The 24000-nt window shown below is 47.0% G+C and overlaps 1 protein-coding gene across 2 annotated transcripts in view; it reads right to left on the bottom strand.

The window, feature by feature from the left end:
- slit2 (slit homolog 2) overlaps nt 1-21607 on the bottom strand; it is a gene marked incomplete at its 5' end in the record, with an annotated part of 75540 nt that extends 53933 nt beyond the window's left edge. For both annotated transcript variants that reach the window (XM_079220278.1, XM_079220279.1), the window contains 4 exons: nt 12209-12280; nt 18285-18356; nt 20440-20511; nt 21399-21607. In XM_079220278.1, the coding sequence (XP_079076404.1) occupies nt 12209-12280; nt 18285-18356; nt 20440-20511; nt 21399-21607 (425 nt within the window). The remainder of the gene's footprint in view (nt 1-12208; nt 12281-18284; nt 18357-20439; nt 20512-21398) is intronic.
- Between the last annotated feature and the right edge of the window lie 2393 nt (nt 21608-24000).

Here is a 24000-nt window from a genome sequence, read left to right as displayed (position 1 = left end):
CACACACACACACACACACACACACACACACACACACACACACATGCACACACACACACACACACACACACACAGTTCCTCCTCTGTGTCTCCCTTTGTTGCCAGTCCTCTGTGTCTCTGCACGTCTGCCAATAGTCCGTAATTCAATTTCTCTGGACGATAAGAATCTGTCTTTGTGTTTCCGTCGTGGAGTTTCACGACGAGGCCCGAACACACAAACGAGAGGAGGAGAGGGCGCCGAGCCTCCTCAGCATGTGAAATATTTAAGAGGGCTAGGATGCAAGAAGAAGAAAAACCTGCTGCGTTTTGTTATGGGGAAAGTGTGAGGAGAGAAAGAGAAAGAGAGCGTAAACCACAAAAGCTCTCCTCCGACTCGGCCCATTTAAGCCCATTTAGAGGCGAAGACAGGAAGCACGTGAGCCCCCAGTCGCTGTTATTACCCGAGGTGGAAACAGACAGACAGACGGAGAAAAAGAAAGACGAGTGTGAGGAGGAAGGAGTGATGCCATAGGATCAGAGTCCTGACTTGTCTTCGCATAGTTTAGACGATCAGATGGCTGCTATATCCTGCATTACCCAATCTTCCTGGCATCCTGTGTGTGTTTTCGTTGTGTGGGTGTGTGTGTGGGTGTGTGTGTGTGTGTGTGTGTGTGTTCTCCCCCCTGACACTTGCCGAGAGGTCAGAGTTCTTAAGAGCAGCCGTCCAATTACTGGTGGGCATGGCGTTACCGTAGAGATGAGAGAAAGCTGTAATTGGATAATGACACATCAGGGTTGGAACCTGTCATTAGACCCTCGTGAGGACAAATATACATAAGCACTCGGGTATGTACACACACACACACACACACACACACACACAGGTCGGGTACCAACCTGTGATTACAAACCTGCTGATCTATCACCAGCCTGCAGCTACAACATCTCTCTCTCTCTCTCTCTCTCTCTCTCTCTCTCTCTCTCTCTCTCTCTCTCTCTCTCTCTCTCTCTCTCTCTCTCTCTCTCAACTCCTCCATGTTTCATCGCCTCTGACTGACAGCAACATCAACTCTATCGACGGGAAGTAGGTTTCATAATGGTTCTGAAGCAGGCAATTCCCTTAAAGTGACAGCAGCTGACGTGCTGAGGGTCTGTTCCTCCCCTCCGCCCAGAGTCCTCACATTATGTAAACATAGTGCGTTTTAATGAGCCTGGGTCGCCGTGGTCACCTCAAACACACTCAGCTTTTGGGGAAATAATGTGAGAGGCTCTAAACTTCTGAGCAACCCAGTCAGCTCCCAGTTTCCTCTCTCGGGTTTCCTACCGCATCGGTAGCCTGCATGAGGGTCTTGCATAAGCCTCTCGAAACCAATGTGTTAGGCCCGGGGGAGAGAGATGGGTAGAGGGAGCGAAGGCGGGGGGTGTCAGACTTGAGAGAAAGGTGCTGGAAAGAGAAAGGGAAGATAATAGAGGAGTGGGAGAGAGAGAGAGAGAGAGAGAGAGATGAGAAGTGGAAGAAAATGGGGGCGCAAAAAAAAGAGCGGGGGAGGTGGAGAGGGAGGGCAGGAGAGGTTTTCTTTTGTGGCGGTTGGAGAGTGACAGGGGTGCCAATGGAGTGGCCGGCGATGACGGTCCCGCTGGAGAATGCCGGCTATGCCAGTGGAGTGGCACTAATGGAGCCAGAGAGGGGATGCAGTTGCCTGCCCCGGAGGAGGGATATTGTGCGACTGGACAAGGCGACTTGACACGGAGCCAAGATGGAGGATTAGAGGGGGAGGGAGGGAGGGAGGCGCCCGGGGCAGGGAGAGACAGCCATGTTAGGTCTGCTGACTGATTGACATCAACTGAAACCTCTCTGTTTACCATTTGACTGGCGAGACTGTGTGAGCGCTCTGAGGTTCTGGTATTTGTTCTAGTTTGTGTGCAGCCGGAGTGAGTTTTTTCTGCCCGTGGGGGCAGCATTAATAACCCTTTGAGATTGACTTGGCCACATAGGTTTCACATAAGTTGTTAAAATGGCTTCCACAGAGTGACAGTATAATATAAGCAATATCATCCATACTGTGTGAATGAAATGGATTTGTAACCGTGACGTTCCCCATTGGTTTTGGACTACCGTTTGGAGGCCTCAAGCTTCGGCATCTCAGCTTTATGGACGTCCCCATCTTGTTTTTTTTTTGTTGTCGGCATCTTGGTTTTAGGCCGTTGGCATTTTTCAGCCACCAGCCGTCGTCTTTCGCCATCTGGTTGTTGGCTGTAGCCATCTTGGCCTTTTCAGCTGTCGCTATTTCAGTCGTCGCCATTTGGGGTTTTGCAACCAGAAGTGAGACGAGAGGGCTGGAGGACAACTGAATGCTGAACAAGACATTTTTAGGCAACTGAAACGGATACAATTAACTTTCATGAACTGAAAACACACTCAGGTTTAAAATTTAAAGACGAGAAACACAACTTCCAGAACGTGGTAGCGACCTGTCAATCACCTTGTAGCCCCGCCCTAAAGCACGCCCTGCTTTATGGTCTATTTGACTCTAACTGGATAATTTACTAAATTAACATCATGCTTTATTGAAGAAGACTTGAAACTAGAGATTGAGACATAAACTCATGTTTACAATGTTTACTGAGGGAATAAATGAGAGTAATTTTCTCATAGACTTCTATACAACCAGAGGAGTCGCCCCCTGGTGGATTTTGTGCTTAAATCACTTCCACATTGACTTCACTTTTCACACCAGGAGGTTGCCGCCTGGTATTATCGGGTTTTAGCTTGAATGATGGTTTGAAGAATGTTTGGCTGCACAGTTTGTAACTCGTCTCCTCACAACCCTGTACACAAAACACACACACACACACACACACACACACACACACACACACACACACACTTTCTCTCTGATGCACACAGCGAGCGGGGGTCAATGTTGCTGAGTGGCTGTGATTGGGGTGAGTCGAGCAGCGTTGCATGATGAATTGTCCCGATTACGCTATCATCCCATCCCATAATTCCCAGCACCGAGCCGACTCGTCCATCATCACGAGGATCCATACCCTGTAGATACTCAGGAGGAGGAAACCGCCGCACATGTTCCAAGGAGGCGAGACAAATACAAGGAGAGGAAATAGCTCGAAAATCGCTGTGTTATCAAGCTAAGCGAAGGATGCGGGGCGATTTAGCGGCTCCGTTGGGAGGTGCTACCGCACACGGTAACCCTTAATCGCACACCGGCGAGCCGAGGAAGCGCTTTGATGATCCTCAGGAGACCTCACACGCACAGCGTAGATTCACACACTGTCGTAACTACCTGCTTCCAGGTAAGCTCTTCCTGGCGTTGGCTAGGTATGTGACCCCCCCCCCCCCCCTCCCAGTAATCCACACTCAGGTTACGCACTTCTTTCTGACAGACACGCTGGCTCCAGGCTTCAGGCTACCTGCCATCTACAGTAGGGACTGACATACCTCTCTCCTCTCCTTTCCGCATGACTTTCCCCTCCAGCTCTCGTCCATCGCTTTCTACTTTCTTTTTTTTTTCTCTGTCTTCACCTGGTTAAATCCTCCCTCCTGTTCTGTTTTTCCACACCATTTAAGAGAGCAAACACATCTCTAATCTTTCTTTTAAACACCCTTCATTCATTCCATCTGTATCCACCCCTCCTCTCTCTCTCTTTCTTTCTCTCTCTCGAGGCGTGACTTGTCTTCCCCGTAATCTGATGGGCAAAGCAGAGCACCGTCCCTGCCGGCGCGCTCATTATCCTGGATATCTCGTTGGGTTGACGCTGATGCTGCCAGACCTTTCACCTGTGCGCTCTGAACTCTGACACTGGCACACCCTGGGCGACAGCTGATTAATTGAGCCGCGTCCAGCGTCCCAAACGGAGCGACGTAAAACGGAAATGTGCTTGGGGATTGAACATGAGAGCTGTCCTCTAAACTTTGACATCTGATATGTTTGTCAATTGTCGGGTTTTTGTTTGTATTTTGTATTGTTTACTTTTTATCAGATGTATTTTGAAAGCAACCATTCATTGTTTTATGTTTAACAATGTGAAAGTATATTTCCAACAACAGTCTAATTAAATGTACATGAACTTTAAAGTGATATGGTAAATATTATATAAAAATGGTGCGTTAAAGAAGTGTTAATAATAATAAATTCCCGATATCGGAGAACTAGATTAGATTAAACTTTGTTGCCGTTGCGAGGCAAAGTGAGTTAGTTCTTGTACAAGAAAAGAGTAGATTTATCTCATGAACAAAGACTTTAGGATTTACTTGGGACCTGATACAATACAAGGTCGTTTTAATCTGAGTTTCTTTCACATGAAAGAACCACCGAGACCAAAACCACAGATTAGTTGACTAATGGCGGCCCTGGATTTAATGCTCATGCTTTCATGTTGACGCTTGGACAGCTGTGATTTGTGAGGCGAGGACTCGACATGGACTACAGACTCTCTTTACATGATAATTAAGATAAGATAAAGCATTATTGTCCTTTCACACATATTTTTGTCTTGCTTCACCTGCTCCAAACTATTGATTTTGTTTTAGACAGCGTCTAATGAAACATGCCAGCCTTCTTGAAAAAGCAGGATTTATTGCAAACCTGTGTTTTTAAGTGATGTTCCATTGTTACTGTTTCCAATTAAAATAAATAAATAAATTATTTTGTGAAAAAGGTAAAGCTGCACAGAGCAGCTTAGCAAAATCCACACCCACACACACACACACACACACACACTCGCTTCCTGAGCCCCGTGCAGGAACAAGTTCGCTCTAGCCGCGGAAAAAGTCAAGTGGGGCGTTTCATATCTTTACATTCTGTCTGTGTAACATCATCCTTTGTGCCGGTGCCCTCTGAATAATGCCAGTTGGGCTTTTGGCGAGCCCAACTCCGAACCGCTCGAGCATGAATTAAGGCATTGTGTCGGGATCTGAATAGCAAACAAAAAAAAAATCACTTCTTAGGAATGAGTGGCCTTGAGCAATCCAGATAGGCGGTCGTGTGATTCACACGATGCGAGTGAGTCATTGACACTCAACCCCTCAACGCGCTGTTCTAACCGTCGGTTTGCAGTCGAGGTGAGTCGGAGCGACGTAAGAAAACACACAACAACACAAGAAAGGGAAATACATTTTTTTTTAAGCACTTTTCCTCTTTGGCAAAGAGGAAAAGTGGTTGAAAAAGTGGCTGAAAAGATGTGTGTGTGTGTGAGAGAGAGAGTTTCTATATCTGTTAAAGTGCATTCAGAGAAACGGGAGGGGACAGGAAATATTGCTGAATGGTAAAGCGGTGTGTTTGTGCCAGAATGCGTTTGTTAGAGAGAGAAAGAGAGAGAGAGAGAGAGAGAGAGAGAGAGAGAGAGGCCCATCCACAGACGCCTCAGGCTCCAAAGGCTTAACTTCATTTCCTCTGACAGACATAATGGCAGATATTTGCATTTCCTATGTACACAAAGTGAGTGGCCCAATATTTCCTCATGCAAACACTGCAACTAAGCATGCTATCAGCAGTTACTGATCTTTTTTTTTTTTAAAGGCAGCAAAACCAAATAATCCCCTTGAACATCGTCTGGAATACCCAGAAGCAGGACTTTCTTCCTCTTCCCCCCACCATGAGCATCACAAGCATCACTAAAGGGTCAGTATGAGATATGAGTCCCCCTCCTTCCCTCTCACATACTCCGTAGCTCTCTCACAGCCCAACGGCAGTTTTTAAAGGGAACATAATGTTGCCAAATGAAAAAAATGTATTAAACCCAACATAAATAAATCAATGTAATCAGTGTATCCACAAGGCTGACATTTTTTTTATACTTCATCCATCTGGAAAACATTCACTGACAACATAATTTATTTGTTTTCCTACATTAGTCATGTGTCCAGTTCCCACTTACGCCATGATTCCTCTGCTTCCAGACGTTTTGTGGAGAAAATCCCCAACATCAGAGGCAAATCTGCGTTGGCACCGCGTGTGAGATCTCTCCAAAGGTGCGAGCCGAGAGGCAGACGGATTCCAGATATCTGGCATGCCACATAGCTGGATCTGTCTGGGAGCTCCAGCCAATGACAGCGCCCGGGTGTCGTGTTCTCGCCTGTGTTTTGTTATGAAGCGTAGCTCTCAGACCTCATTGGGGATCCCGGATGACGGATCTAGTCGTGTGTGTCTGTCGCCGGTCAGTCACGTAGCGTGAAAACGACCACTTTGAAACCACTTTGACCACTTTGAAAATTGGGAGATTAGAGAAAGATTATAACAGTACTGGTACAGGATGTGTTCGCCGACATTTAGACGATCCTTTGCATAATTCATCTTTCAGTAACCTTGACCAAAGTGAAATGTGGTGCTTACACCGAACCCCGATCCCTAGAGACCAAGTCCTGCTCTTTGTATGGACACCATCCAGCCTGAACACAGGCCTTTTTCACTGTAAAATAAATCTGCCACAGAATATAATCCTTGCAGCAGAATAAACTCATAATTTCATACGGTCTTTTCCCAAAATGTGCCTCTCCATTATGGTAAATAATGACTTCAATGGCTGCTTGTGAACCAAATGGGATTGGATGACTTTCATGTATGTATTTATTTCATGTATGTATACATAACACTTGTTACATCTAATTGTTCTTCCTAGAATGTGGTGTGATGAAACTTTGCCTGCCTTTGGAGGATCCACAGATGTTACAAGTTTCATTTGTCATGATTTCTTAGGAGGAGGAGACAACCCACCCACCCCTTCTCACTTCTACGTATAAATCACCTACTGCTTAGATCTCCTGACTGGAACATTCTTCACCTTTTGACCTCTGCGAGGGCCCAGAGGTCGTCGTCACTGTGGCAACCAAAACGCCCGACGCGCTCTGTCTTAATTAAAAAAAGCATGATTTGCTCAGAGGAAAAATGTTCATCTCCTCCACCTTTGACCCCCTCTCTTCCTCTTCCTTCCTCCTCCTCCTCCTCCTCCTCTTCCTCCTCCTCCTCCTCTTCCTCCTCCTCCTCCTCCTCCTCCTCCCCGGCTAACCGCCGACACGCTGGGAAAGCCCACATCTTCTGAAAGACGCCTGTGCTCTTGTGACCATTGTGCTGAGCCTGTCGCCTCGGCCGAGGTGGTACGTTTGTGCGCGCGAGCGTGTGTGTGTGTGTGTGTGTGTGTGTGTGTGTGTGTGTGTGTGTGTGCGTGTGTGTGTGTGTGCGCGGCAGGGTTAAGCTCTCACAGAAAGACAAAGCCACAACCTTCGAGGCTGCTAAGCAACAATGCTGCCTGGTAAAGCCTCATCAGGGCACCGTTTAGCAGAGGATTAGGGACTATTACACACATAAACACACACACACACACAAAATCAGAGCCTCATCAACTCATCAATTCAAACCCCGGGCCACTTTAACTCCGGTTTAATGTCTGCATTTTCCTCCTCTCAGTCAGCTTGTCCATATTGACAAGAGGAAGGCACAACTAACTTCCCTTCCATTTTTTTTTCTTTCTTTTCCTCCATCTCTCACTTCATCGACGCGCCAGTAAATTAACACAAAGTCAAAAGTTTTAGGTAACGGCCCGACTCGACACCAAACACAGAGAGACACGCTGTGGCCGAGTAACCGGGGAAAACTGTTGCAGAGGGACGTTTGCCAGAAGAGGCCGAGCGCCGTAATAACGCACATAAATACACACCAACACTGTCAATCGAGCCTCATACTCAGGCAGAACCCGACTGTTCAGCTGTGGAAGCAGTGACCCATTCTCTTATCCTCCCATCACCCCATCCCTTCATCAACCCCCTCTTTCATCTCTCCCTCTTTCATCTCTCTACTGATTTCTGTCCTGCAAGGAGAGAGACAGAGAGAGTTGGCAGGGAAATGCAGAAAAAGAGAAGAAGAAACGCGACACAAATAAATGTGTTCACGGCGACGTTGTGTCATCTGCATAGAGATGGAAAACAATCGTGTCGTGTATTAGATTTTTAGCAGTTTACACCAGGTACACTAATAAACTACCTACTAAGCTGGTGACTATTGGGAGGTGTTCATAGTGTCGGTTGATCGGAAGTATGGTGTCGCCAAATCCCCTGGACTCCTGCTTCTTTTCGGTAAAGATCACAGCGGAATTAAATCTTGAACTTTGTCTGAAACCACTCATTCAATCCTCACTCTTCACTAGACGCTAAATTATTAAGTCTATAGCCGACAGACACTCGTGATGCGTCATCATATACACAACACACCACATCAAATTATGCATCATGGGAGTTTAGCAGAAAGTAGGGTGCAGGGTTATCGTTTCATCAGAAGAATTTATTTTGTTAATCCTTTTACACGCAGTGGGCCAGTACACTCCTACATTTTACTCTTTGGCGGATCCGGAAGCTACCAGTACTCTATTCTGCCCTCACCATACGACCATGGCCTCCATGACCTCACCCATAGGTTATTTGTGGTTCTCTTCCTATCTGTCAAATAGAACAATGTATGTGCCAGTTGATTCACTCATCTCCTCAACTGCACAGACAACATGTGGCATACCTCAAGGATCTATTCTGGGACCACTTCTTTTCTCTCTGTATATGTTTCCTTTAGGTCAAATCATTCAGCACCTTAACATCTAATTTCACTGTTATGCAGACGATACACAGTTATATCTCCCCACTAAGCCCTCTGAATACAACAGAGCCGTAAAGGTGAAGTGAGAGATTGGATGTCACAAAACCTTTTGACGTTGAACTCTGACAAAACTCTGGACCCTTTATCTCAAATATAAAAAGCACTGCTAAGAACCTGGGTGTTACTTTCGACAGTGAGCTAAGCTTTGGACGTAACACAGAAAAATGGTACAATCATGTTTCTACCAATTTAGGAATACATCTTTAAAATCTGAAAAATGTAATATATTAGCGATACAGAGAACATTATTCATGCTTTCATTTCCTCACAACTGGACTACTGTATGCCTGGTTTACCTGTCCGAGATGTAGCTGAACTTCAGACTGTGCAGACCTCTGCAGCCAGACTGCTAACAACGACCAAAAGCTCTTCTCACATCACCCCAGTTCAGCCTCCCTGCACTGGTTACTAATTTCCTTCAGAATCCATTCGTAAAATTACTTTTCAAAGCTTTGCATGGCCAGGCGCCAGAATACAGTGAACTTTTAACTCCCTATAGCAAAAAAGCGCTGGGTGAGGCCTGCTAGGTGTTCCAGAGTCCAGGTAAAGGTCTCAGGGTGATCTCAGCTCTGGAACAGTCTTCCTGTTAGGATCCGATCAGCTGACACTGTTTCCGCTTTTAAATCCTGTCTTAAGACACATTGTTCCTGACTTGCCTTTTTGCCTGACAATTAATTTAGTTAATTTATTTATTCATTAAAAGTTTTATCTGTAAATGTATTTTATACGGTCATTTATTTTGTTTTAATTTCTTGATATTTTGTATTGGTATTGATCTGCTGTCTATGGAAAGCACTTTTTGATCCCAGCTTGAAAAGTGCTATACAAATACAATTATTATTATTATTATTATTATTATTATTATTATTATTATTATTAATGGCAGTGATGTCACGGCCTAATTCTAAGAATGGGCCCCAAAATGCCTAACTTTAAGTCCTAATATAATTTAAACGGGTGAGTTGTGTAAAGACGTCATGATCCGCAAAAGTATCATTAGAGACCAAAGTCGTTCCAGGCTGTAGACGATGGAGATTGATTAGTTTTTTTAAAAAGCCTCAAGAGGAACCAAGTTTTTTTATTTATTTCTCAGCAACAGTTGGCCACTTGCATGCAACACCGAGATTGTTGTCAGAATAATCATGAAGAATATATTTAAATATAAATATTATTATATTACAAATGACAGGGCAAACATTTCCAGAAGAATTAAATGTACAGAAGAAGGCTGTGATATGTGTAAATAATAAAATAATAATTTAACTATAGCAAGTTTAGTGAAATTACATAGATTTACGTCCAAAATCTTCACATTTTGTTGGGGGAGGACCCACAAATCCAATATCTCCAAATATCTTTTATTCACTGTAGGTATTCAGAATAGAGTATTGAATGCCGAAACACGTGCCACTTGAAGCACTGGTTACCTGTAATCATTCTTATTAAAGGTACTAAATTAAGATGAAATTGTTTTTTAAGTCGATGATTATCACAATCTATCTACTATCTAAATGTTCTTTAGTTGTCTGGATCAAACAACACATGTCAGGATGCAAACCCAGGCCAGTATAAGTATGTCACACTTACTGGTTTGAAAACAAATGTTGACTTAATCCAGGCAGAAATAATGTTCCCTCAATAATGCATATCTCACACCTGACCTCCGTTTAATTTAGCCTTCGAAGGCTGAAACCACGATGCTGAGCAAAGGCTAAACAGATCCAGCATGCACACGCCCACGCACACGCGCACACACACACACACACACACACACACACACACACACACACACACACACATTTTTCCAAAGCCCCAAAAGAGTAAAAACATCATTTTTATAATAGCAGGTTGAGCAAGTGTTCATATATAGCACTACTGTCGCAAGAACCAAAGTGGGTCCGGTTTCGCACATACCTTCTGACCTCGACGTAAAACCTAACAAGATTCCACTTCGAAGGTTCTCAAGGGTTTCTTGTTGTGTTTTCTCAAAATAAAAATACACTGTAGGGGGTGTAGACGGAGACATAAGAATATTGACCACAAATACTGTTGGCGAAGCCTCCGTGGTTGTCGTTCCTTCTGAATGACTCCCGTCCGTCTGACGGATCTGCTCGCAGCTTTTGTGGCTGCAACGGCGCCAGCTTGGCAAGTTTTTTTTCTTTTCCTGATTGTCATTTAGCAACTTTCTCTTCAGTTTCCTTTCTTTCTCTGTCTGCAGTTGAGTTACACCGGGCGATATGTGTCTGGGTAAGAAACCTAAACAATTACAACACAACATAATGAGTGCCGTTATGCTGAAGTGGAGGTGTGTGCGTGCGGCCTCTCTGCGTGTGTGTGTGTGTGTGTGTGTGTGTGTGTGTGTGTGTTGGGGGGGGTTCAGTGAAGACGTGCAGCAGATGAGGGACCCTCTGCTAAACACATACACCTGGAGAGCTGAAACTGAGACACACACGTGTGTTGCGCACGCACACACAAACACACACACACACACACACACACACACACACACACACACAGAGAGGCCGCTTGTCTGCGACAGCTGAGCAGAGAGCAGTATATCCGAGTTGTATTTTTACCTCGGCCCACACGCTGAGCAATATGCCAACTCTTGGCCTTGAGAAACTCACTCACACACACACACACACACACACACACACACACACACACACACACATACATACACAACCACAGACACACAGAAAAACAGACGCACGCCCTCAGACACGACAGGTCGAGCCCAGTCAACCGCCGTAGCGGCCGCAGAACATAAACAACTTTCACACACTCTCTGAATCATCTGAGCATTTCAATATTGTTTCAGATAAATATATTCAGCCACACGTATAAATATATGCGACCATAATTATTCCCCGAGACCACAAACGGCCGTGACGGGAAGGCATTTCCCACAGTTTTTCAGCAGCGCTGCCGCCCGGGCCTGGGCGGTGCTGGAAATCCGCAGCTCGGTTTACAGCGCATGCGCTCGGGCCTGAGAGCGAGGAAGTTGTCTGACGGCAACAGGCGGCGGTTCGGCGGTTTCGAAGGCAAACTGGAACGTTTATGTTCTGGAACCGAAGCCGCCTGCGAAACACGTAACTTCAGAAGAGAAACCTGTTCCTGTGTTTCGCTGCTCAAATCGCCCTTGATCTGTCCTGCTCACTTTCTCTTTCCCACCCAGACCCAGACACACACACACACACACACACACACACACACACACACACACACACACACACGTCTCTCCAGTGGTCAGCAGCTGTTGGGGTGCTAATCTCCATCAGCTACTGAACTGGCTTCTATGGAGAGGGCCACGTACAATCGGCTCCCTGCGCACCTTCATCCAGAGCGAGACCACTCGGCTGCGTCGCCGGGAAAACGGGATATTTTTAACCGTTTATTGAAGTCACGGTCTGTGACCCCCACGAGCTTGTGGGTGATGCACACAAAAGCGCCTTTGCAACAATTCATCTGGTTGGTCTCAGAACAATATTTTAGTTCACAATGCAGAGTGATGGAGAGAGAGAGAGAGAGAGAGAGAGAGAGAGAGAAATAAATAAAACAGCACTTACAGTCTGTAAAGCTTTGTCGTTCCCAGGAAAAGCAGCTCGGGGAAGACGGCCAGATTATTCCGATTCAGGCGCCTGGAAAAACACAGCATAAATTAGGGGAATAAACTCTCCGTATCCACTTCCAGACAGTGTGGGCGAAGCGGTTGCATGTGTGTATGATTAGCTTTTTAAAGGTGAGATTTGTGTTTCCTGAGCATCATATCAGATTATGTTGTATGTGTTTTGATTGTAACGATATTCAGCCTAGTTGGAGGAGGCAGGCAGGGACCGAGGAGATTGATGGAGACACTAAAAACATGTTCGTGGACGAATACGCAAAAAAACAGACTCTGGGTTTAGCCCTGATTTAAGAGGTGCAACATGGGTGCCAGACAAACACTGAACTCGAGAAGGACGAAGGGAAGGCGGGAGGGGCGGGGGGAGGAAGACGAGAGAAGGGGTTCAGATGAAGGGGAGGTGTGTGTGTGTGGGGGGGGGGGGCGGGGGGGGTCTTTCTTTCCTTCTCTTTTTTTTACCACAAAGGCGGAGGAGAGGAGATGATGTGGGAAAAACAAACAGGCAGTCTGGCCGGACTACCGAATGTGTGAAAAGGACCCCACTGAGTAAACAAGGCCCTCACAGGGGAAGAACTCACAACAACCCGTCATCACGCACACACACACACACACACACACACACACACACACACACACACACACACACACACACACACACACACACACACACACACACGAACAGAAGAGTTGAGTTTAATAATCTGGGTGCGATCATTTAACCCTGGTTGAGTGGACTGAAGAGGTTTGTGTGTGTGTGTGTGTGTGTGTGTGTGTGTGTGTGTGTGTGTGTGTGTGTGTGTGTGTGTGTGTGTGAGAGGAGTGACACAATGAGCGACAGACTGCTGAAACTGTTTAATCCTGACACACACACACACACACACATTGCCAGGCCCGGCAACGTATGCCGCGCCGGCTGCTACTGGAGGAGAATGACGAGAGGAAAGAATAAGAGGAAGGATGGAGGCAGGAGGAAGAAAGAGTGACTTTAAAAACTAATAAGAAAAGCCACTGACAGTACACACAGTTACACTCGAACACGTCTTTACTTAAACACAACACTGCAAAAATGTCACCAACTCCATTCAAAACCCGTCTTAAAGTCTCTCAATGGCTGAGCCTTCGTCTTTCCCTCCTCATGGCTTCACGAGGGCAGGACTGATAAAGTCAGCCCCTCTGGGTCCGCGTCCCACCCACAAAGTGCACAAACGTGCGCGCGCCTATTCGCACTCCGCGGTTACATCAGAGGCCGCCTAAATATTTAACGTCCCGCGGAACGACGTTCCTGAATTATTCACCCCTCTTCCGTTAAGAGCCCCACGTGGTCCCGCGGAGAGGCCCACTCCTACGGCGGGGCGCTGCCCAGTGAGCGCCCCGTTAGTGGGCCAAACCTCCCCAGGGTGAGAGCACGGACTGGTGCTGGAGGTGGGGAGGAGGGATCAGGACGAAGGGGGGGTATGAGCTCATTCTCTTAAAATAGATGCAATGCTGTCAGACTAGGAGACTGAGCGAATGAAGCAGAGATAGTGAAGGACCAGTCTGGTTCCATCAAGGTGTCGCGCATTTATTCATAATTTTTCTCCAAAGTGTGTGATTATTTCATGTTAACGCCTTAACCGCCATGGCTGGCTCAATTTAGAGTCATACATGTACATGAGAAAGCTGATTTAGTCATTGATTTTATGAATAGTGCTGTGTTCGCAGCCAACGTTACTCACAGGATCATTTTGTGGTTATTGGAATCATTTACTTTATTCAAGCCATTTATTTCCACCAACCACCATATCTAATTTGAACATATTGTGGAAGTCCCACAAACATCTGGCGTCTGGGTTCATAAGTTAAAAATAAAATGTAAACTTGATCTTTGTTGCATTTCCACGTCGTGCCATTCGTGCAGCCCAGGGTAAATGTGCCTTTACTGGAGTCCATCAGCATCTTTGGCATCCTTCAGCCCCTAACTTTGTTGTTTCCTGTGAAGACGGAGGTCTACTTTGAAAAGACTGCATGCTTGTAACGAGCGTATGATGAGGAGTACCTTTTCTTAATATGTCGTACGGACCTATATATAGGATACGTTAACAATACTAAGCGCGTCCCGACTCAAATGACACAGGAAGTGTGATCGTTTTGCACTGAAGATATCAAATGGCCCACATCAGGACGGCGGATTTTGGCCATAATTCATGTCACAACGACCTTTGCAGATGAGAAGTCTAATGAGGTCACTCCTTCAGCCGCTCCACTAAAGAAACTCGACTAAAAAAATTGTCCTTGAACACAAGGTGATCTCTGTCAAGAGTTTACATTGAAGAGGTTGAAGAACTGGAACCAGATCTTTTTTCTTCTATTAATTCATGAATTGTTTGTTTTATTTCATATCAAAATTGTTGCCGAATCATTTTTGTTGTTGATTACCACATTTCTCTAAGAGGGCAAGATCTGCCTGAAATGTTTATTGAAAAAGAAATATACATATATCCGGCATTACTTTGATTTACTCAAATATCCAACGCTGTCTATGAGTGTATAAAAGTGTACTGAAAACCTTTAATGGCAATCTAAAAGTACCGACTGCCTCAAAAAATCTAGTCATCAGTAGTGATGTATAATGTATACTTCTGTGCGTTTGCGCGCGTGTGTGTGTATGTGTGTGTGTGTGTGTGTGTGCACACATAAACGCCCTCAGAGCACTCCCACAGTCGTGATTCATTAGTCAGAGTCTGGCTGAAAGTGAATGAAGTCAGTAGTCCGAGGTGCGAGAGTCGCTCCAGTGAGCTAATGTCACACTGCAGCGTGGCGATAATCCCTGCAATCATAAACAGATGCTGTAGGGCCGCAAACCCACATAGTAAACACGCACACACACACACACACACACACACTCTTAACACCTCGGAGCCTTGTAGATGTGTGGTACTACAGGTTTGCAGGCAGGGAAGGAAATAACAAACCATCTCAGAAATCCAATTATTACTCCAGCGATGCCACTGCTGCCATAATACACACTGGACACACACACACACACACACACACACACACACACACACACACACACACACACACACACACACACACACACACACACACACACACACATATACCATTACTGTTATATCCCAAACCTTGTGAGCACTTCAACCTGACCGTTGTGAGCATGACTCCTCTGGGCCACAGCTGCCGTAGTAAACCGTCACCATCCAGGGTTTCTGATCTGATATCTGTGATTTAGCGACAGACCCTGCTTGCTCCCCCTTGCATTTTTTAGCATTTCCACAGCTCACTGTTTGCTGACATATACAACACGAGTTGGCAGCTGTAGGGACTGTGGAAAGAATCCATCCCAAAAAATGACTGTTTTGTTCGACGGAATGTTTCGTGTGCAGAGGATTTCAAGCTCAGTCGCTCCATAAAAATACAAATAAAAATTCAACGTTGCTCTGAAATGATCAGAGGGGAAAAACATCTCCCACATAATTTAGTGCTCATCCAGCACTTTACTTTGAAATCCATATCCTGCTTTCCGGCCTCGCCGGTACGATTACCTCCTGATAGTCACCTTGTCTACATATTACAACCCGATCAGCTTAGATTGAGGTGTAATCACCTGGTTTGTGATCGCCGCTGACAGACGCGCCTCTCCACCTGTAACCTGTTTTACAGTTATTCATCGCCGCTGAAGTGATCGGTGACTATGCCGTCGCTCAATTACAGGCTAATCATCTGAGGCTCTATCTCACCGCAGAGTCTCAATACCTGTAATAACTGTTTCCTTTCTCTTTCTGTGTGGCTGTTATCCTCTCCGATCTCGCAGGCTTTGAATTGGATATGAGGGAGGGCGACTATAAACCAGTTAGAGGAGGGTAAAAGGATCAGGAAGTTTCTATTCTTCATCATCGACAGGGAGAGAGAGAGGGAGGAATGTATGACATTCCTATCATCGCGGGACAATAGAGAGAGAGAGAGATGGGAGAAAAACAAGAGAGGAGAGGTAAAAAGCATGAATGAAGTGTGAGTGGCTGTAATGGGCGGATCAAGATAAAACCAGTACTGACGGAACAGCCTTGCGCAAATTAATGCGCATGCACAAGCGTGCCCATACCCATGCATGTTGTTGTGCGTGTGCATGTGTGTGTTGTGACATGCCAATCTCCTCCACACCTTCTCCAACCCCCAAGCCATTGCCCCACACCTGACCCCAACCTGCCCAGCCCTGCAGGGCCTGTCGCAAAAGAAGAAAAAAAGAGTAGAGGAACCGTTTTCCACCACCGTGGGGGGCAGTCACTACGGATCCGTCAGACGAGCTTAGGGCCCTCTCCTCCAGGCAGCGGTGCCCAGCAGGGCCCCCCACCCTCCAGACCCCCAGAGGACGGAGGCCTTTGAAATGAGTCCCCCGAGACTCCAGACTCCGGAGACGTGCCATTGTCCGGCGCCTTGTGGCGGCGGGGGGTGGGGTCATTGATGACTCCGACTCCACCTTTGTGTTTGTGAACATGCCACGCCAGAGACGCTGCATTACAGTTAGAAGCCCCTCGCGAGGACACCAGAGAAAACAGCCCCGTCGTGTCAGAGGCCTCGCTGCCATCGGAGGCTCTGTCTGCTGCCGGTGTTCACAGAGCGGCCGACATTGTACGTGCAAATGTGTGTTTGTGTGCTCTAATGTACGCATGATTCTGTAGTTCACCCACGTGCACCATCTCTTTGCGCGGAGAAATATTACCTACCTTTGCCCGGTTTAGCTCGGTTTAGCAGAGGTGGATACCTCCGTGTATATTTAGGCGTGTGTGTGTTTGAGTGCAGAGTTTTTCCTTTTCTTTATGTGCCTTTAATTAAAAGCTGGTCTCTGAGCCTCCTCAGACGCAGTCTGCCGCATTCCAGCGTGTCATTGGCTGGCAGCCGGGCCCGCACGACACAAACACCCACGTATGCGAACGGCTCGCACGTCAAGCAAAGTTGACAGTCGACACAATGGACATATCAGCAGTTAGGGGTCCGCATCCCCCCCTGTCTGTCTCGCGCTCTCACACACTACCAAGACTTAATTATGCCATAACTGCCTCGGGGTCGGATGCTGAATGCCAGTGATTCCCCGGGCCAACGCCATAACAACCTCTGGCTGTTCACTCAGCCACTGCCCCGTAACCCGATTGCAAAATGTCCCACTCGGGAGTTAGATGCACGTCATGGCGGTTTAGGTTAAACATTTATGAAGACACACCGATGGGGACACACCGACCAGGTCAAGACCATGGATGTATAAGGAGAACTTAACCCTAAACCCTTTATATGGCGCATTCAGCAAATTAAGTTTAGTTTCCGGGTATAAATTCGGATGAAAATATCCCAATCTTCCAGCCCAGCCCATTCGGCCTTCTTCACAGGAAGGGAGGGAAGAAAAATAACTCTGGATTCGGCTACTAGCACAATTTACAACTTTTATTCAAGTGTTCATACTAGGGAAGTTGATTTACCTTAACAACAACAAAAAGTTACAGACGCCTCTTTCCCAATGCAAGTCTACAAATTGGACAAGTCCACTGATTTGCAGCTTCGATGACCTTGATGATCCAGCCGCTCCGAATAAGCATCTACAAAACCAACCGGGCGAAGAAAACCCCCATGAAATGATCCAGGACACACTGGCTGACGTAACACTGTAAGCTCCATTGAAATAACAAAATAAAACCTTTTTTTCTTCTTTTTTTACTAGATTTTGAAAACATCAGAGCAGCAGGTGGATGACACAAGTTGATGACATGTTTCCACAATCTTCAGAACAAGCGCCATCCATCCAGAGTTCTACACTAACGCGTATTGAAGTCGTTCTGGTGCCCCGTGTGAACTTTCTGTATGTTTTTCCTGTCATCCGTCACCTGTTGTATGTGTGCATTTCCACATACGTAAAAAAAATAAACGTGTATCTTCGGTTTCCAAGCACAAGCATCCTCAAGTGTTTGAAAAGAACAAGGTGTTCAGGGAGAAAGCGGCGGTGCCGGCGGCTTGGACCCAAAAGTGTAACTCACAGTCTCTCCAGTTCCTTCAGGTCCTGGAAGGCTCCCCTCTCCATCGTGGTGATTTTGTTCTCCATTAGCTGCCTGAGAGAGAAACACAGGAGAGGCAATAAGCACCGGACAGGAAAAAGGAGCGATGAATCTGGCAGAGTGATTTGTGCGATGACACCTCAAGAGGCCAGAGAAGGAAAAGGAGAAAGATGGCCAGATGGAGCCAGAGATAAGAGCGAGAAAGGAGGAAGAGAAGGAGAAGGAGAGTGAGGCGGGACATGGGAGAGCAGGCAGAGAGATTGACATCAGAGAGGAGAGGAGATGGGTGGCAGCGGGTGTGAATAAACAATTCAAATTAAAAGAAGGAAAAACAGATAGTGTTGAAACAGCAAGAGACAGAGACAGCGAAGACAATCAGTGGCGGGAATTGACTCTAAAAACTGTCCCATCAGTTGGACGGCGACTCATCCATCATCCAATTTACCCTCCATCTAACCACGTAGCCGTGACTACCCATTCACTTACACCAGCTCAACTCCCCACAGCAGCACTGTGCTGACCAGGCCAAGCAGCCACAAACACCCACACACAAACAAACACACACATTTTGTCTGCTCATGGAACGCAGACAGAGCTGGTTTGAACTTTGACATTAGGGCCGCAGCTAACAATTAATTTCTTCACCGAAATATACTGAAAAGCACCTCTCACAATGGGAGGCGCCTTCAAAATGCTTGTTTCAACCAACCGACAGGCCAAAGCCCAAAGATATTTCACCGAATGTCATGTATGACCAAAAAAGACATACTCCCTCACATTTGGGAAGTTGCAACCAATTTGTCTTTAGCTTTGTTTTTGCTTTAAAAGCAACAAAGAAAATGAATTCAGGGCATGTATTGCCTCAATGAGGTTAGCTGGCCTTGCTAACAGCGCTAACGGTAAAAAAAAATGACGGTATCAACGCTAGCAGAGCTAACAGCGTTTATCTGGAGGGTCTCCTATTCTTCTATGCCATTATTAGCGGTAACTGTATGAGCGCCGCTAGCTAGCTCGTCTATGGGGCACTGGAACTCAAAGCAGTGAGAAACGGGGTTTCCCGACACACAGCCCCTGTCCTGTCTTCATGTAGAGTTGCATGTTTTGTTTGGAGATAACTGTGTGGTTTAAACATGGTCACTGATGCTTCTTGTTTACATTGCATGTCACGTTGTTTGCTGCTGTAGCCGAGACTTATGGTGCGCCTTCACTTTATAACGTGAACAGCATATAAACAGGGGGCTGTATTTGAGTGTGTGAACAACCAGAACACACAGGGAAACGGCTCGCGGGACGACGGGAGCGCGCACACGCGCACAGACACACGCTCAATCAAAGACATAATCTCTGGAGGAATTCCAACAATGTGTATTCCCTGCCGTTCACTTTGAGCAGATAGCACACACACACATACACACACACACACACACACACACACACACACACACACACACACACACACACACACACACACACACACACGCACACACGCACTCGCCCAATAAAAGCAGGCTGTCCCTGTTCCACTCTTAACCTGGACTCATCCCAGGTGACAAACTTGTTCTTACTTGACTCTTTTCCCTTTCCTCTCCTTTCCTTGCACCCTCCCTCCCTTCCAGCATGCATTCCTCCCTCCGCGGTTACACCTAACGACCGCTATCTCTTTCCCTCTCTTTGCCCGGTGGTTAAAATAAGCCCCTCCTGACACTTCCACTGGCAGATTAACGCGACAGCATTAACAGGTGCCGCCGCTATTCTGTTTGGACACACACACACACACACACACACACACACACACACACACACACACACACACACACACACACACACACACACACACACACACACAGAGAGACTCAATGAAATCTCCGCTCCTTGTAGACGCAGTGCCGCATGCGGCAGCTCCAGGGCTGCTGAATGAATGAGCCATGATGCCGGACCAGGACGGGGACCTGTGTGTGTGTGTTGTGTTTCTGTTGTGGTTGTTGTTGTTTTGTGTGTGTGTGTGTGTGTGTGTGTGTGTGTGTGTGTGTGTGTGTGTGTGTGTGTGTGTGTGTGTGTGTGTGTGTGTGCTTTTCTTTTGTAATAAGCAAGGGAGAAGAAAGGAGGGGAAAATGAAAAAGGGGTAGAAGACACTTACAACACTCGCAGATGCCTTAGTCCTGCGAAATCCGCCTTGGTGATTTTAGTGAGGTTGTTTGCGTTCAGGTCCCTGAGGAGGAGAAAGGGTTACAGAGGGGGCTGTCAGTATATGCTGCATGAGAGATATGATGATATAAAATAAAATAAAAATAAGAAAAAGACAAAGCAGGTGAGCTTTGTTGTTGCTGAAACTTGGTATATGCGGCCGATGCGTGGACTGTCATCTGCGCGTCACGAGGGACGCCGAGCAGGCTGCCGCGCGCACGCATTCTCATTTCATCAAGAGGGTCTGCGGCTAATAAAAACCGCGGGCTTGTTTAACTCAAAGCCCACTTGTCCAAATCCGTTTTTGATTAACTTGCTGGGCTCTCCAGACACGCCGCCGTGGTTCCGCGGAGGCTGCGCTGTGAGCGCAACAGCGCGAAACCACCGGCGCGAACCTGCGGCGGCGCACCCGGACTTCAGCTCCGCTGGTCGGCGATAACGGATCAAAACACAAAGCAATTAGAACTCACGTGTTTCTTTTTTTCTTTTTCTTTTTACAGTTTACGTGACAAAATAACACGTGCGTGTAGCAGATTTTTACAGATCCCGGTGCAGCTTTTCACGTGTTAGTTCTCATGTAAAGCCCTGCGTGGTCCCCAAGGAAACAATCCGTACCACTATATCGCCAGCATGCAGTTTAAAAGGACATAAATACAAGTGCAACTGCAGTTTAAAAACAACATAAGAACAGTATATGAATATAACACCTCCTCCAGGTGAGGCACATCTTTATTAAATACAGAAGAAGAGTCATAAGTGCACTTGTTATGTGTATGACAGACAAAGAAACAGGTGATATTCTGCAGATATGTCCTATGAAGTGTTGCAATTGTTTGGGGAATGTTGTGCGCAGATTGGAGCCGAACTGCGTGGTTTAAAGCGTGTCCCCCCTCCCCTCCTCTCGGTACTCACAGTCTCTCCGTGTTGCGGGGTATGTTCCTGGGCACGCTGCGCAGCCCCTGGCCGTGACAGTCCACTGTCGTCCCCGTGCAGGAGCACTGTGTCGGGCAGGGCTGTCCGTTCGCTCCGCCGGACAGCACCGATAGCAGAACGGCCACCAGAAGCCCCAGAGCGGGCACCGGGGAGCGGCCGGGGCCAGCGGGGCTCAGAGCTCCCACCATCACTGCGGCAAGTGGGGGCCCACAACGTGAGACCCACGCACAAACACACAAAATACTCAAAAAAACACAAGGGCGTTTTAAAAAAAAAAAAAAAAGCCCAGATATCCCCCGAAAACAGCTCGCCAAACTCAGCAGCGCGAGCGGGATGCCGTCCTCCTCTGTTCGTTGTCCTCCCCCCCCCCTCCCCTCTACCCCACACACACCTTTTCAGACGTGTGTTTCCGAAATGTCTCCCTCTGAATTTACATTTGGGTCTCCTCGGAGGGGTTTCGTTGCCTGAAGGCTGTGAGCCGGCGGGCAGGGAGAGGGGAGGTCGACGAGGCGGCGGACCGGCTCTCTGGCTGCGCTAAAGCGGCGCAAAGTTCCACATGTCCCCGGCATGCGGTGCGCAAATCCCCCCGGTGTGTGTGCTGCTGCGTCTGTGGAGATGTGCGGGAACCAAGCCAGTTAAAACACCTCGATCCTTGATCTGGTCCAGGGAAGCGCACACTTTAGTGCGCACACACAAACAGAAACACACACACACACTCTCTCTCTCTGACACACACACACACACACGCACACGCACGCACACTCACATACACACCCACCCACCCACACACGCGCTCCAGGTGAGGCTGTCTTGGTTATTAATTCACAACACGCGTCCAGACAGGAGGCAGCGGCAAGCGGAGCTTATAGTTTCCCCACTACCCCCCTCCCACCCAAAAAAAAAAAAAAAAGATCTCAGTAGAGGTCACCGTGGTGGAGAGATGTTGATTGATCCGATCATGTATCAACTGCCGGTCAGTGGCGAAGGCAGCGCGAGGGAGGGGAGGAAGAAAAAAAAGCCCCGTAAAAGACCAGCGCGCAACACTATAATCCAACTCTGCGTGGTGCGTCAAAGCGCTGCTCCCGAGAGTGTGTGAGAGGGAGAGAGAGAGAGAGAGAGAGAGAGAGAGAGAGAGAGAGAGAGAGAGACTGGAGCGGGCACGTCTGCTACTGCGTCTGTCCAGGCAACTCTCTCTCTCTCTCTCTCTCTCTCTCTCCCCCTCTCTGTCTCTCTCTCTCTCTTTCACACGCGCACGCGCGCGCTGCGTATTCCCCTCAAGGTATACACAGCAGCAGGTTCCCAACTGGCCGTCAGTCAAACAGCAACAGTTTGACCTCAGACGGGGGACTTTGATTCCTCGCTGCAGTGTCCCCGGTCACCTGATGCTTTATTTATCTGGCCTCAGGAAGGCGACAGAGCGTCTCGGTGAAATATAACGTGGACAAAATTGGGGGGAGGAAGAGGAAGAGGAGGAGGAGGAGGAGGAGGAGGAGGAGGAGGGGAGGAGAGGGGGACCCATCCGAGTCTTTAGTTTCCTCATGCACGACCGGCTTCAAGGAATGAAGTGCTGTATCATAGACACATGTGTTGCTCTTCCGTATCCCCTTTTTTTTTTTTTAAAGAAGAAGAGGAAAAAAAGACATTGAAACTGCACCTGTGCCGCGATGGATGCACACTGTTGTGTTACCAGTTGAGCCCTCTAACACTTGTAATTCCCACATGCACCTCAACAAGTTATCTTCACGAATAGGATGAGGATTTAGTTTCACTTGTACATTGGTGCATGGAGCTTGAAGGAAGAATCACGAGTGTCTTTAAATTAGAGCTAAACTGAAGAGTGTCAAGTTAAATGTTACAAAATGATAAGAAAAAAACAGAAGCCCATACATAATTATGTTTAGTTTTGTTTAGCATTATTTACCATATGTATTTATGTATAATATATTATTATTTAAAAGCAGGGTTGGTGATCTACTTTTTTATCGATCAACATCAATCAATAAATGAAATGCTCGGCCCAAAATAATGATTCTGGTTTCTCTGACAGGACTAATAATCCTGTCGAATAACTTCCTTCCATTCAGCCGGACCGTGCTGATTGGATGGGCCACCTTTCTGGTCACCTTCCGGGTCACCTGTGCGTTTTGCCCTCGTCACCCGAGTCTTCTGCAAGCTGCTCTTAACAGCTGCGAGTATTAGCAACAGCCATGTTTGCTGGAGGAGGCCGGCAGGGGACCGGCCTGTCAGTTTTCGCACTTTTGTTGTTGTTGTTGTTTTGCGAGATTTAGCAACTTTTTGAGCTGGTGTTACCATGTCTTATGGGAACGTATCATCCCAGATACATAATTCCATCAGTATGATGGGGTCGTCGTGTCTCCAAGTCTCCTCATGGTCTCAGGTATTCTGATCTGATGTTTGCTATCCCGCTATATTTCAATTATTGCAACTAATTATAATTATAATTAGTGCAACTTTGAAAAGTTTCACAGTGACTCACAAATACGTCCATGAAGTAATCTCACTGCATCTAGATTAGGAGGTGTTGGAGTTGCGCTGGAGGATCAAGGTGCAGCACCGCACA

Source organism: Taurulus bubalis, assembly GCF_910589615.1.
Source record: "Taurulus bubalis genome assembly, chromosome: 6".
NCBI lineage: Eukaryota > Metazoa > Chordata > Actinopteri > Perciformes > Cottidae > Taurulus > Taurulus bubalis.
This window is presented reverse-complemented; position numbering and strand designations above follow the sequence as displayed.